The sequence below is a fragment of the Lactuca serriola genome, chromosome 7 (assembly GCF_051521515.1).
Source record: "Lactuca serriola cultivar US96UC23 chromosome 7, Lser_US96UC23_V15, whole genome shotgun sequence".
Lineage (NCBI taxonomy): Eukaryota > Viridiplantae > Streptophyta > Magnoliopsida > Asterales > Asteraceae > Lactuca > Lactuca serriola.
Window position 1 is genome coordinate 170,977,247 of NC_136414.1, and position 16,057 is coordinate 170,993,303.

Below are 16,057 nucleotides of genomic sequence, written 5' to 3' on the forward strand. Positions count from 1 at the left end.
AAAACATGCTGTGGACACAGCTTCTGCCCAAAGATATTGAGGTAGATTCGCATATGTCAACATTGTTCTGGCAGCTTCGCATAGAGATCGATTTCTTCTTTCAACTACACCATTTTGTTGTGGTGTATATGGTGATGAGAAATTATGCGAAATGCCTTTGCTTGTGAGAAAACTGTCAAGAGTTTGATTTTTAAACTCAGAACCATTATCACTTTTAATTTTTCGCACATTCTTCTTCAGACTAACTTCAATCTTTTTGATAAAATCAATCATCGTCTGAGCAACTTCAGATTTCGACCTGAGAAAAAACACCCATGTGAATCTAGAGAAATCATCTACAACAACTAAAATATACCGCTTTTTGTTTATTGTTGCAACAGTTGATGGTCCACATAGATCAATGTGAAGAAGTTCTAATGGCTCAACTATTTTTGAATCTATCACAATCGGATGACCCTTTCGATGTTGTTTTCCTTGTTCGCAAGCTGCACACAAAGTATCATTATCAAATTTCAGTACTGGCAATCCTCGAACTAAATCTTCAGTTACTAGTTTATTTATATTTCGAAAGTTCAAGTGAGACAATCTTCTATGCCAAAGCCAACTAAGATCGTTTGATGCTTTTGATAGTAAACACACAGCTGGTTTTCCCACAATCGGTTTGATGTCCAGTGTAAACATATCACCATATCTTTTGGATTTGAGGAGTATTTCATTCGTCTTGACATTTGAAATGACACTACCTTCTTCATTGAATACAACTTGATTTCTAGTACCCACAACAAGTTGTGATACACTTATCAAATTATGTTGAAGTCCTTCAACATATGCCACTCTGTTAACTGTGAAGTTTCCATTTGTGACTTTCCCATATCCTTTCACTTGACATTTGTGATTATTTCCAAATTTGACAACTCCAGCATTTTCCAAGCTTCTGTAATCTCGCAAATTTTCTTTCCTTCCAGTCATGTGACGAGAGCAACCACTATCAATGTACCATTTCATGTCATATTGCTCGTCACATATCACCTGCATTTATTGAAAAAATTTAGGAACCCAAGACTTTTTGGGTCCATCATTAGTAGAATGAAACAAATTTTTGGAATTTAAGAACCATGTTTTCACTTGTTTGTAACTGAATCAATAATATCAACATCATCAGTTCTAGATTTTGAAATATAATCATTCAATAATTTTGGATTTCCATTAATTGTAACCTTATCCTTCACAACATTCACATTTTTGATAACTGGTTTCCATTTTTGAACTGGAACTTGCGAATTATTAGATGAAGTACTCTCAGTTGAAAAATTATTTGTATACTTCTCAAATACACTTTTGATTTGTTCTTCTGAAAATTTGCCATTTTGATATTTCTGTCGTTTTCCTTCAAACCAATGATTGAATGTTCTAACATCAGATTTTCCTTTTGTATATGAAATTTTGTTTGGTTTTGATATTGAAGGATTTGGAAAATTTGGTTGTTTTGGTGAAAATTTCTTTTTGTCTTGAGTTGAGTTCTTCAAACTTGATGAATTATTCGTAAATTTGCCAACATTGTGAAACTTTTGATTATTTGCAAATTTTTGCGAATTCTCAAATTTTCGTTTGTTGTCATATTTGCGAACATATGGAACCTTGTCAACAGATTTGATTTGTTTATTAAAACTTGATGATGTTTTTGAATTTTGTTCTTTTTCATCTTTTGATTTTTCATTAGACACAACTTGCCAGAATATTGCTTTTCTTGCTTTTCTTTTTGAAACATTATTTTCTGTTGAAAAATTTCCAACCATCAATTTGAATTCATGAGAATTTAATTTTACTTCAACCTTTGATTTTTCATCTTTTTCAAAAACTTTGTTTGAGTTTTCACCTTTAACCACCCATTTTTGTGTTGAGTTTTGTTTTTGAAACACATAAGGATTTTTGGTTAAATTGTTTTCTTCTGTGCTTTGATTTGCGAAAAAACCTTCAGTTGTGGACTTTTGATTATCTTTTTCAATCATTTTATTAAAATCAGGATGAACTTTCTCAGCATTTCCAGTAGTGACAAAAATTTGATTTGGGAAAATTTTGTTATCAGTACATACAAAATTTGGATATACCACAGTGTTGGTTTCCAAATAATGTGCGCCTTTATCATTTAAAATTTTATCAAATTCTTTTGTATCTTCAAACACTTGATCAACAACAATCCTTTGAGGTGTTTCAGTTGAAACTTTCTTTTCTTGTTTATTTACATCCGTATCATCAGATTTCCAGCTTTCAACTTCCACATTATCAAACATACAATGTTGCGAAGTTGAAGGTTTATCAATTTCATCCTCTACTATTGAATCAACTATTATTTCTTTACCTTTGATCTTAGATGTGATATTAATGACTGACAATTGAGAACAATCAATCTCTTCTATCTCACTGATTTCACTCATATTATCAAAATTTTCATCAATATCAGCATAATTCAATTGAGAAACAAGCTTTGAATTTTTAGTTTTCTTTATGATTTTCACTTGTTCACTCTTTGTCAAACTTTCATTTACAATGTTGACCAATTCATCAGCATTCAGAAATTCATCAATTTTGACAATACCATATGCATATCTATCATCAGGTATTTTGTCAAATTGAGCAATTGTGCTTTCGCAATCATAAGAAACAACATCAACTTTTTCACGTTCATACTCAAGAAAAGGTAAAAGTTTTCTATGTTGTTCTTTGCTAATTTCAGAAGAGTGATGTAAAGCTGTTAATTTTGCATACAAGCGTTTTGCAGAATTACAATAGATGTTTCTCTGTGCTAGTAATAACCTAACATCATTAGTAAGATTATGCCTATCACAGTCTATGTTTTTGACTTGCAATTCTAATTTTTCAACTCTGCTCTTCTTTATTTCTAACTCTCTTCGTGTCTCACTAAGTTGCACATTTAATTTCTTAGCTTCATTACTAGCAGACACAATAACAGAATCAAAATAAGCCACAGTATCATCAAATGAAACAATTTCAGCATCATAAGTAGATAAAGGAATATTAAAAGATTCAAGAATTGTACGTACCTTGGTTGTCATGGGTGATTTGTCAGTGGATTTTGATACAAAACATTTCCCTGAAATCTTCCCTTCGCATTCCTCAAAACTTGCGAACATTGCTCCATGTGTGGGATGCCTCATTTCTTCATCATCAGATCCTGAAGACCAGATCTGATAAGTTCCACTCTCTTCTTCAGTACTTTCTCCTTTTGCAACCAATGACACTCCTTTGGTCTTTGCACGTAACTCTTCAATCTTCTCAGAATAGTATGCCTCATCTTTGACTTTTTCTTTCTTCTCTTCTCTCTTTCGCAACATGCAGTCAGCTGCGAAGTGGTTCGCACCATTGCAATAATGACAATAGATTCCTGAATCACCTTTCAATTTTTTCTCTTCATTCGCATTTTTCGGTTTTTCCTCAACTTTCTCCATCTTCTTCCTCTCATCCCCTCCAGTCCTTGTGATAACATTCTTCACATCATTCATCTTCCCTTTTGGATTAAAAGGCTTTTTGAAAAACTTTTTAACTCTGTTGTTTGAATAGAATGCCACAGCTTCATCATCGGAATTCATCAAAAATCCTTCATCATCTGATCCATCTTTTTCATCATTTTCAGATACCTTTGAAACTAGAGCCAAAGGACCACCAATAACGAGTTTTGATTCTTCAAACATTTCTGAGACCTCAGATTCATGTGTTTTCAGTTGATTGTAGAGATCATTCAATTTGGTTGAATCAAAACTTTGTTGATTCTTAATCATCATGCTTACACTTCGCCACTCCTTGCGAAGTCCCATTATGAAAGTTAAATTGAATTCCATGATAGATCTAGTGATACCGTACCTATTGCAACGAAACACAAGCTCATTCAGACGATCATAATAACTTTCGAGAGTTTCTGCATCCTTCTGTCTGAATTCCTTCAGTTCAATCAGACATTGCTTCACAGAATTGATCTTCGTCTTTTCGCTACCTTGATACTTCTCTTTTAGAGTATTCCAGATGTCTTTTGCTGTTTTACAACTACGAATGTAATTATAAACCACAGGAGGAAGAGCACCTCTTAGTTCCCTCATGCATCTCTTTTCGTTATCCTTCAGACGTTTTCGTTGATCTTCAACATCAGAAGATCCAGTGGATAGACCAATTTTTTGAACATTTGCAGGAGCTTGAACTGTTCCATCGATACATTTCCAAAGTTCTTCATCAATTCCATTTAAGTAATCTTCCATTCTATCAGCCCACTGATCATAGTATTCTGGAATCAACATCGGAATTTTGGTTGAAGAACCAAGCAAATGAGAGAAAGAAGTCATCGTGTTCATGTTGAAGTTCGCCATTGATGAACAAACAAAAATTTCAGAAAACTTGAGAATTTGATGAAAATCAGAAATAGATCAAGTGAATTGATCACAAATCGCTAATCGAATACTCAATTTAACAATTCAAGTGCAGAATCAATTCAAATCTGAAGATCAAAAGTGATTTTCAAAATCAAAATTGCGCGGAAAATTTTGAGTAAAATTTATAACTCAAAAAGCAATTGATTCTTATATGAAAATCAGATCTAAGCAGTTTGAATCCTGCTCTGATACCAATTGTTGTGAATTGTTATCGAGAATTAAGATGTAAAACAATAGATTTGAATGATAAAAGATAAAGAACACACGAAGTAAATATGAATCAGATCTCATTTCATTAAGACTGATTACAGAATAGGCTAAAGTGTGTTTTTGTGTTTCGATCTCTATCTCTACTTCAAGCCTACGTCCCTATTTATAGGGAACTTACAAAAAGTATACTAAGTCTAATACATTGAAACTTCGCATGCAGTACTTCGCATTTAACATTGACTTAGTAAAATACATATAAAATGCGAATCATTACAAGACACTATTCGACTTTTACAACTTAACATCTACAGTAAAAAAATGCGAGGGTTATGAAAAATTCAAATGAAAGTGAAAGGATTGTTTGTGAACAAAAGCATAAAGGTGAAGGGTGTTGTAAGTAGTTTTTTAAAACCAACATAAGTTGGAGGACCAAAATTGACAAAAAAAAAGAAGCAAACATATATAACCTTAAGGACCAATCTTGCCAAACACTTAGGAAGTTTACTATTCCTAACTTTGGTATCTTTAATATATATATATATATATATATATATATATATATATATATATATATATATATATATATAATTCACTCTTGTCACAACCTTATAGTTTCTTCCAAACGGATCGTTGATCTAATTTTATTTCTATTTCAAATTACAAGGGAAGGAAATACTTCAAAAATAAGCTATTTCTTGTATGTTGGATGCAATAATAAAGAAATAAATGAAATAGCAAGGGACTTTCAATTACTTGTTGATTATAACAATGTACTTTCTTTTACTTTCTCAAAATATCACCCATTTATAGCATTGTACTTTGATTTTGTTATTTACATAATATATTCTAAATAGCAATAAAAAAAGTACCAAAATTGTCCTTCATAAACCGTGCTAAGCATGGGCCTTAAACACACACACACACACACACACATATATATATATATATATATATATATATATATATATATATATATATATATATTATGAATACAATACCTATAAAAAAATATGGGTCTAGATAAACATGGTCTTGCGCGGGCGTGCCGTGTTGGTAGTCTCCTTGTATGTTCCTTTTTGTAATATTTTTAAGGAATTTCTATTTTTTTGTAAATGTTGTTTAACGAAATAAGATTAGGATCAATAAAGTCCTTTTAAGCTTTGCAAAGAGATTTCTAGAGCTCATATCCAACGCACTTAGTTATTCCAAGACAAAGTATTATATTTTAAAAAATATATATAGTAACAATCTTACGATCAATCATACGATCTTACGATCCGACCTTGTGATCATACTACTATTTTAGCCAAAAAAGATCAAAGTATGAGCAAGATCATTTTAGCTATGTATGATGGTATGATAATACCATGTTATGATTGAAATTGTGATTTTAACAACACCAATATCATTTGTATGACAAATATTTTTTCTTTACAGATAACTTTTTATTTTTGCAATTTTTAGATTATTATTTTTTACTTTAAAGAAGATATTGTAAGTTAATTTCTTTCCTCAAATAGAGAAATACAATAAGATAATACTTTGGGTCATATACAAAGCATTATATGAATATTATAGTAAAATAGTACAATTAAATTATATATATTAAAATACTCAAATTTTAATCATATTTATGAAAAAAAAAATCCTCATATTTTATCCATGAGTGGTTTATCAGATAAAGCTCAAACATATAAACAATTGTAAGTTTATTTTAGCTTAATTGCTAAAAAAATATATTCACTTATTTGATTATGATGTCAAATATAAAGAATATTACAAATATTAAAAAAAAAACAAAAAAACTCTACCAAATTTTATTTTTATATTTCATTAGAATTTTTATATGTCAAAACTGCATAAAATAAACTAAGTTTTTACGAAATTTCGATTTTGAAGCCATGTTATTTTTTTTACAAATCAAGACACTAAGTTTTTACAAAGTTATATAAAATGCATTCTATGTTCAATTTTATTCCGTTGATTATTTGACTGGTCAACCTAGTTGTCGGTTGACGTGAAATGGTAACATGCCATCTTTGATAATGTGGCGCTGACATGTCATGCATACATGATATTTTTTTTGTGACATCACCTCCTCGATAAATTCCTTATCGTAATTGGTCACGACCATTTGATCTACAATGAAGCAGGTAAATACTTTATGTAGCTTATTACATATATGTTTCCTAGTACAATTATCAAGAATTTGTCAGGCTTCATGTTAGATCAAAGGTCGTGGTCATTTAAAATCAGAGATCTATATAGGAAAATCCAATAAATGGATATTGGAGATCTATATAGGAAAATCTAATAAATGGATATTGGAATGATACTAATAGCAACAAAATTATAACACTGCATGTTTAAGCATCAATTTTGTTTTGTTGTTTTGCTCATAATTTGGCTACAAATGGTTTCTAACTATTCAATAAGTCCTGATTATTTTTTTATAATAAAGGCAAATTGTACAAAAAAAACATTAAGTTTTTATAAAATTTAATTTTGACATCTTGTTTATTTTCAATTAAGTCACTATATTTTTTTTTTGACACAAAGAAAGTGATATCACCAAAAATATCAAGTAAGCGCTACATTATCAATGACGGATATATCATCATGCAATGTCAACTGACAACTAGATTGACCGGTTAAAATGATTAACATTAAAACAAATTAAAAAAATATAATGTCTTCTACTGAACTTTAAAAAAACTTAATATCATAATTGTAAAAAAATAATAGTACATTATCAAAATCATTTTTTTTATAAAATCTTAAAGTTTTTTATATATTTTGTTTCTTAATAAAAACTAGACCTGACAAAACATGACACGACACGAAAACCCGATACGAAATTAGCGGGTTAGGGTCAGAGATTTCGACACGTTTATGTAAACGGGTTGACACGACACGACACGATAATTAAACGGGTAGGATTAGGGTCACGACTTTCAACTCGAAGATGACTCAAATATGACCCGCTTAATTATGTATTATTTATTATAAATTTCATATTTTTATAAATATATTATATGTTATAGACTTATAGTGGGCAAACTCGAGAATTAGAAGTAATATTTAAAATTTCAAAGTTACTTAATAATTTTTATAAATATATTATATGTTATAAATTTCATATTTTTATAAATATATTATATGTTATAGACTTTTAGTCATCCTCACCATCTATCTTTTGCTCCCCAACTTTAACTATTTTCATTTTTCATTCTAAAGGTACTATAAATTTTCTCATTTCATCTCATAACTCCAGTGTTTCACTTTTTTCTTTTTGTCTCCACAACTCCTACTTTCAAACCTTTAAAATATTTCAACCCGACATGACACAATATATTTAAAAAGTCTAAAACTCAACCCGAAACTCGACACGAAAATAAACGGGTTGACACGACACGACACGATAATTAAACAGGTTGGATTAGGGTCAAACCCTTTCAATCCGTTTAATGTCTTGATACGACACGAACCCGACACGTTTGCCGGGTCTAATAAAAAACTATAAAACCTTCCAATGTGAATGCTCGGTAGAAACTTTTCAAAAACATTCCAGTGTGAAAGCGGAAACATATGTTAAAACTAGGACAAATTTTGATGAAAGCTACCACATGTGTGGGGCGACACAAAAGTTATCTTTTGCTTTAATTTTCATCAGTAAATAATTACACCTTACTAAGTTTAAATCTTTTATTTTATAGTGAAGCCATTTTTTATATTTATTTTAATAAATAAAAATTCTATTATCACATGTTATTTACTCAAAAGTTTTGACATATATCTTCTTATGATATTTTTTAAATAAATAATATTTACATATATTTTTTTTTTCAATTTTACAAAATGAAATATCATATAATACTAATATTTATATATATAAGTTATTAATTATAATAAATGTGATAACAAAAACAAATATTTTATATTAAAGGTTGGAAATTTGAATTCAAAAATTCATTTATTAATAATAATAAATTACGAATTTTTTTAGATAGATGATAACATATTAAATTATATTTTAGATTACTAAATATTTTTTTTAAATATGTTCAAGTAAAAATTAGTTAGACGTAAACATCAAAAGTTTGATTATCTAATATTTATCTGATTTTTATTATTGGTATAAAAACTATCATTAAAATGTAATTTTAACTATTATTTCTTTAATTTTTTGTTTCATCAATAACTATTTTGTTGTAATTTTCAAGTACTTGCTTTCTTTGGACACATTTTCTTTAACAAAATTCATAGGCAAATCCGATTATTTATATAAGAATATAATGTTAAGTTTAGCTTCTATAATATTTGTCGCTTTCAAAAAAGAAATTCTAAAATAACAACTCTTCATAATAGATATTATAAAATGATAATTTTTTTAATAAATGTCACAAAAAACTGTAAAATTTTGTAAAATATAAAAAGTTAAAACGCTATATAGATTTTCGAGCTTAATATATATATATATATATATATATATATATATATATATATATATATATATATATATATATATATATATATCCCTATTCTAAGAAAAGAATAAATTTAATCTCCTATTGACAAGTGGCATACAATTAGAATTTTTCATTAACGTTATATATCACCTATCATTAATTATTCATTTCAAATTTCAAATTTCAAATTTTAAATTTCTACTTTAATTACATTAAATTAATAATTGATTATCCATTTCAAGTTTTAATTTTTAAATTTCTCATTTTAATTACATTAAATAGATAATTGATTCATCATTTTAAATTTTCTCACTCTAATTATATTAAATTCATAACATTATATTGAAAAATAAAATAAAATTAATACAGTTTATACGATGATATAACTTCATGTATTTATTTAAATCAACGATTATAATTTTATATAACTAAAAAAATCTCTTTAGTAATAATTTATTTAAAATAACTGATTAATATTTTTTATTTTTTAATATGAAATTTAATTAATTTTGTAACCGTGGTTTTCACGGGTTATAAACTAGTGTATATATATATATATATATATATATATATATATATATATATATATATATATATATATATATATATATATACACCCTAATAAATAACACATTTTTTCATATGTTACACTCTCATGTATTTTATGTAACACCCCCTTCTGATACGTATCATAATATTGTCTGTTTTGAGCTCATGACACGAAAACTTCTCAGGGGTCACCCATCCATGGATTACTCTCGCCTGGGCACGCTTAACTGTTGAGTTCTTATGGGATTTGCTGCCCTCACGGCTTTAAAAGACTGTTGTGACAGAGAAGGTATCCACATACCTTATAAGGAATGCTTAGTTCTCCTTCCCAGTCGATGTAGGATTAGGTGCAGCTTACCTACCCGCCTTTACCCCCCATTATAGGTTTCGGCATCCCCATCGAACACATTGACGCATGCCCTGGATCTTATACCATTTTTAACACCCCCTTTGGCACGTATCACAATATTGTCCGCTTTTGGCTCCCGACACGAAAACTTCCCAAGGGTCACCCATCCCTGGATTGCTCTCGCCCGAGCATGCTTAACTATAAAGTTCTTATGTGATCTGCTGCCCTCACAGTTTTATAACACATTGTGACAGAGAAGGTATCCACATCCATTATAATGAATGCTTAGTTATCTTTCTCTGTCAATGTATGATCATGTGCAACTTACCTGCCTGCTAGATGTAACACCTTGTTTTCCAATATTCGTTTTTCTTTTAAAATAAATAAATAATAGTAAGAATATAATTGCGGAATGAGTTTTTGGAGATTGTGTAACTAATTTCTAAAGATAGGATTGAAATTGTCAACTTTGAAACTTACTGGTGCAAAAGAAATTGTTTTGGGGTAAATAATGTCCTTATTTGAGAGCTTGAGGGACTATTATTGTAATTTTTGGATTATACATGTAAAACACCAAGTAACTTATGAGACTTCATGATGTTGCAGTCCAATCCTCAATTAATTGGTCATCTCCCTTTAAGCCTTGGTGTCAAATGTGTTTTAGATTAAAAACCTAATGTAAGTGAAGTTTTTGTACAGTGTGTTGTGTGCGCCAAATAGAACCCAGAGAGGGAGAGAACACTTTTTTTAGGGGCTGCTTAAGGAGAAAGAAGGGGAACGATCATGGTACTTTGACTTAAGGAAGAAGGGTTTAAGTAAAAGAAGTGCAACTAGGATTGCATACAAAGGTTTCATCTTCTTCTTTTATCTTTTCTTCTTTCTTCCTCCTTCCTCTACTCGTTTTTCTTTCATTCTAAGGAAACCATGGCTGTATCCTTGAATTTCAGGCTTGGGTGGTAGTGAGTGGTGTTTTTTCTCTCATAACAAGCCTTGGAATGGATGAAAAATAGCCCTAACAAGGTATCTTTCTCAAATAGGCATCATACTTTGTTTTTCTCAAAAAGACATTGAATTTTGAGTTAAATATTTCATGTTACATGTCATTTTGCTCCATTACACCATAGCCTAAATTAAGCAATTGATTTCCAGCTTTGAAACCATGTTCTTAATAGCTTTACGGGTTAAGATGTACAATTAACCCTAAAAAGTCAAAGCTGTGACTTCAGGATTTTTCCCTAATCTGTCCCGAATTTTGAAATGACATATCTTTGTCATGGAAAACCCTTTTTAGTCGAAACCAATTCCAAGAGTTTCATTTTTGAGTCCTCTACATTTCATTAGTTTTTACCGAAATCTATAAATGCCCATAACTAGGGTGAAATCAACCATTTAACCACACTGGTCTGTAATAAACTGTTTTGCGAGATAGTTTTGAAAAATCACCAAAAATTGTAGAAAATTGTACAGAGGTGTGCGAACACTAATTTTAAAGTTAAGGACCTGAAATTCATTCATGTAGAATAGTTTTGAAAAATAATGTGCTTAAGGAGAGAAAAAAAGGTCCCGAACAGACCATAACTTCTAGGTAAAAATCTGGAAAATTAACCCATGAGCCATTTGTATTTTTAGGGTATCAAATAACCATAACTTAACTATATTTTGCCTTTATTATGAAGGTTGAAGGCTAAAATGGTGTAAAGGGTGTCTTGGGCTACTTTAAGAGTGTTTAATCATTAGAGGTGAGTTCCTCACTTCATAACCATAGGGGATTATATGCTTACTATTATGTCGGGTGAGACTAGGAACTATATGATTAATAGTTAAAGTAATAATTGTTGCATGAGTTATGTTTGATGTTCTTATCTGTTATGTGGAATGTATATGCATGATATGTTTGGGCTTTATGGTGGAATATTGAGCCGACTGACCGGATGCCATTGTGCCAAGTCAGGGGGCGAAGGCGGAAACACTAAGTCCATGGATTCAGCGACTGAATACCGAGTCCTTATTTGAGTGTTGATGCGTATGGCGAACTTGACCTATCCAATGTTGTTGAATCACATCCCTCGTCGCCTCTCCAAAATATCTAGAGAAGAAAGCTGTCAGCCGTTCCCAGGAGGGTGCTCCCGGAAAAACGCTCCGACGGTCAAGTTAGAATGCTCCTTAGGGTTTTTTTGTGTGTATCTTAGCAGGGAAAGAGTACTTACCTTGTGTGTCCAAGGGCGCATCATTTTATACCTAGCGCTCTTGCCTAGTCCGTACTAGACAATATCGCCTTTTTTTGGGAGACAAGATCAGGGGCACTGATTGGAGGATCATGCGCCTTTAACCGTTAGAGCGTTGTCATTGGCCCTAACGGTAATGGCATGATTCTGCTGTTTGTCTCCTGAACGTATCATTTGTCTTGGAGCGGGGAGCGTCCATTGACTGGCGCAAGCCTTTCGCTGGGGGCGCCAGGAGTATTCCTAGCGGGCGCTGGTCTTTTGTCGAGGCCCCCTGCTCGGGGGCGTCAGCGGGCTCTGAGCTTACTGAGCTCGGTCTGGCCGATGCGCTAAGGCCTTGGCCAGGGTGTGGTTCTGCCATGCATGATATGTTTGGGCTTGATTGTTGAATATTGAGCCGATTGACCGGATGCCATTATGCCAAGTCAGGGGGCCGAAGGCGGAAACGCTAAGTCCATGGATTCGACGACTGATTACCGAGTCCTTATTTGAGTGTTGTTTGGCATGTGTTCCCAAATAGACACGAGATGTATGATCTTAATGTTTATATATCATATTGATGTTTACATAATTATTTATGGCATGTGATATAGGATTAGGGTGTACTACTTATATTTTTATGTTGTGTTGTAATCCACTAAATTTCGTGCTTACCCATTCCTTTATAAAATAATTATTACAGGTACATCAGATTCAAATGAGGGTTTAGCTCAGTTTTATCAATGACGATAGTGAGGGCATTGCGACAACCTATCTCCATGCTATATAGCGATAGCGACTGCTATTTCATTTTTAGAGAATACATATTAAAAATTAATATTACTTCTACCTTCACCTAATTAGCAATTATAACTAATAAATAAGCTAAAACCCCCCAAAGACTAGTAGTCTAACTAATTTCTAAAACATGCATATTACAAAAAACAACAAGTGTTAATCTAAACCGGTGCAAGTCAGTCAAATAACAGGAAGAAGAGAACGTTGAAGATTAAGGAACTGGCGATCGTTAAAGAAGCGTGAATGAGGGTCGAAAGAAGCGACTGAGATAGATCGAACGTTAGAGTATCGGATGCTTCTTTGACTTAGTCATGGCGAGCGCTACGGTCGCTATTGATAACAGTGGTTTAGCTTGACTGTACACTAATGCGGTTGAAGATTGGGTCCTTGTCACAGACTCTTGATATGGGGTTTAAAGAATATTAGGTTTCCATTGTTGTTTTTAATTATAAATGGATTAATATTGTCGAAAGTATGTTTTGACTTTGAAAATATTATTTGAATACTTGAAACTTAACAGTTTTGGTTAATTAAAGGATTTAATGGTTTTTATTAAAAATATAAATGTTTTCAAAAGTTTAAATTTAATGTTGGGACGTTACATTTTGTCACATGTTATTTGTGGTTATTTTAAATAATTTTTTTACATGTCATTTTATATATTATTTAATCTGTGTAGTATATCAATCTCACATCTAGTTTGTTTAATATATAAAAAATAATTCCCAAAAAGTAAAATAAAATATTACACTGCGATTTAAAATAAGAACATTATTATGCATTATTAATGTTAGTTTTATTTCACTTTATAGTAATTTTTAATAAACTTTTAAAATGAAATTTAAATTTTTTTTCATCGGATATCATTAGTTGCCGTTGGTTTTCATTTTTCTAAGTCATATTATTGAAATTGTTGTTGTATATAAAATAAAACTAGTATTTAACAATGTTTTGCGTTGCATCAGATAACTTCTTTGCAAATTAGACCATAAAAATATAAAAATAAAGTTTTTATCTTAACAATTATGTATGATGGAAGGGGGCAAAAATAAAATTTAAAAATATATCATATTTGGTATAATACTATAAATAACAATTAATAAAAAGTTATAATTGATAAAAAATAATATTAATGAAAAGAAAAACTAAAAAAAACAAATTTTGTAAGGGACAAAAAATGTATCTTTAAAATATTATAAGGGGCCACAATCGTCATTTACAAAATACCAATAATATAATATAATTTTATAGTAATAACTAACCAATAATATAATTTTATGTAATAATTAGGGAGGAAAACTATTAATTAAAAATCATTGAGGCAAAAGAGTGTAAATATAAAAGTTTGTTAAAAGAAGAATCAAAATTGTTATTTTCAAGGGGTTATTTGTATTTTGTATTAAATGTTTAAAAAACTATAATATAATAGGAAGAAGTAAAACCAAATGAACGACTCAAAGTTGCAAATTAATATACATATAATTTGTTATATATGTATTTTCTTACTAATTAATGTAAAAATATATGTTAAAAAGTATATAAATAAGTTAGACTCAAAAGTTTATGGATAACATGGATGTGTTTATATTAACGATAATGATAAAGCTGGAGATAATGATGGAGTTATCTCTTAGTATTTTATATTTCAATTCTGGAGATAATGATGGGTTTATTTTAGTGCTTTATCTTTTCACATGTATATCTATTTGTAATTGTATGATATATATATATATATATATATATATATATATATATATATATATATATATATAGATCATCTCCACGTTTTTGTGTTGAGAGTTATTAAATCTTATATGGTTTCAGATGGATCTTGATTCTCTGTTGCCAACTTTTTTTCTTCTTTCTTCTCTCGTTTCCATGGCTACTAGAGATGATCAATCCCCCCTCTCCCTAAACACTGTTCTCCATCTCCTTACTATTAAACTCTCTTCCTCCAACTATCTTCTTTGAAGAAATCAGATCATCCCTTTAATATCCTTCCAGAAATTAACCGATAACATTGATGGGAGCTCGCTTGCTCCTCCACACACTGTTACACCCACTGCAGCAAGTGATGCTCCACCACCTGTACCAACACCAAACCCGGATTTTGTTAAATGGAAAGAACTTGATCAGAAAGTTGTTATCATCATTCAATCCTCTCTTACTGAATAAGCAATGGCTGAGGTTCTTGGTTTGTCAACAGCCATGGATGTGTGGACTGCACTTGAAAAAGCTTATCGTCATGATTCTATTGAGTGAATGCAAACTCTACGTGACTCTCTAAGACAACCGAAGAAAGTTACTTCCTTTGTATCTGAATTTGGTCGAAAATTCAGGTCTATTTGTGAGCAATTATCAGCAATTGGATATCCGATAGATGACTATGATAAAAGCCACTGGTTCTTGTGTGGTCTTGGACCTTCTTTTGAGTATTTTTTAATTTCACAAAGGGCTGTTAAACCTCGTCCTTCATTCCAGGATTTGCTCTCTCAAGCAGAGCAACATGTATTATTTATTCAGTCTATTTCGCCATCACCTACTCCACAAGCTGCATTTACTACAACTAAAAACCGTGGAGGGTTTTCAAATGACAGAGGTAATCATGGTACCTCTAACAGTGGTCGACACTCTAGAGGTGGCTACAAAGGTGGTAGGGGACGCGGCCGTAGGTCTCCTCATTGCCAACTTTGCAGGAAAGATGGTCATTTTGCAAACCAATGCCCCAATCTTCATACATTTGCCACACGATCACCCACTGTTGATGCAAAGTTGGCATCCGCTTTTCGTGCCTCCTATTCTGATACATCTCCGGATTAGTATGTTGACTCCGGTGCTACTACTCACATGACTCCATCGACTTCCAATGTTCATGATACTAAGTCCTACAATGGAGCTGATTTTGTTGGATTTGGTAATGGTAACACTTTGCCTATCACTCATATTGGACATTCAACTCTTCATAATATCCCTTTATTAGATGTTCTTGTCGTTCCTCATCTTACCAAAAATTTGATTTCCATTTGCAAACTTACAAATGAT

At 31.1% G+C, this 16,057-nt stretch overlaps 1 protein-coding gene across 1 annotated transcript; it reads left to right on the forward strand.

The window, feature by feature from the left end:
• The first annotated feature begins 15,193 nt into the window (after positions 1-15,193).
• On the forward strand, positions 15,194-15,835 carry LOC145064549 (uncharacterized). The gene is made up of 2 exons (XM_079011976.1): positions 15,194-15,273; positions 15,355-15,835. The coding sequence occupies exons 1-2, from the start codon at positions 15,194-15,196 to the stop codon at positions 15,833-15,835; spliced, it is 561 nt and encodes a 186-aa protein (XP_078868102.1).
• Positions 15,836-16,057: the final 222 nt, after the last annotated feature.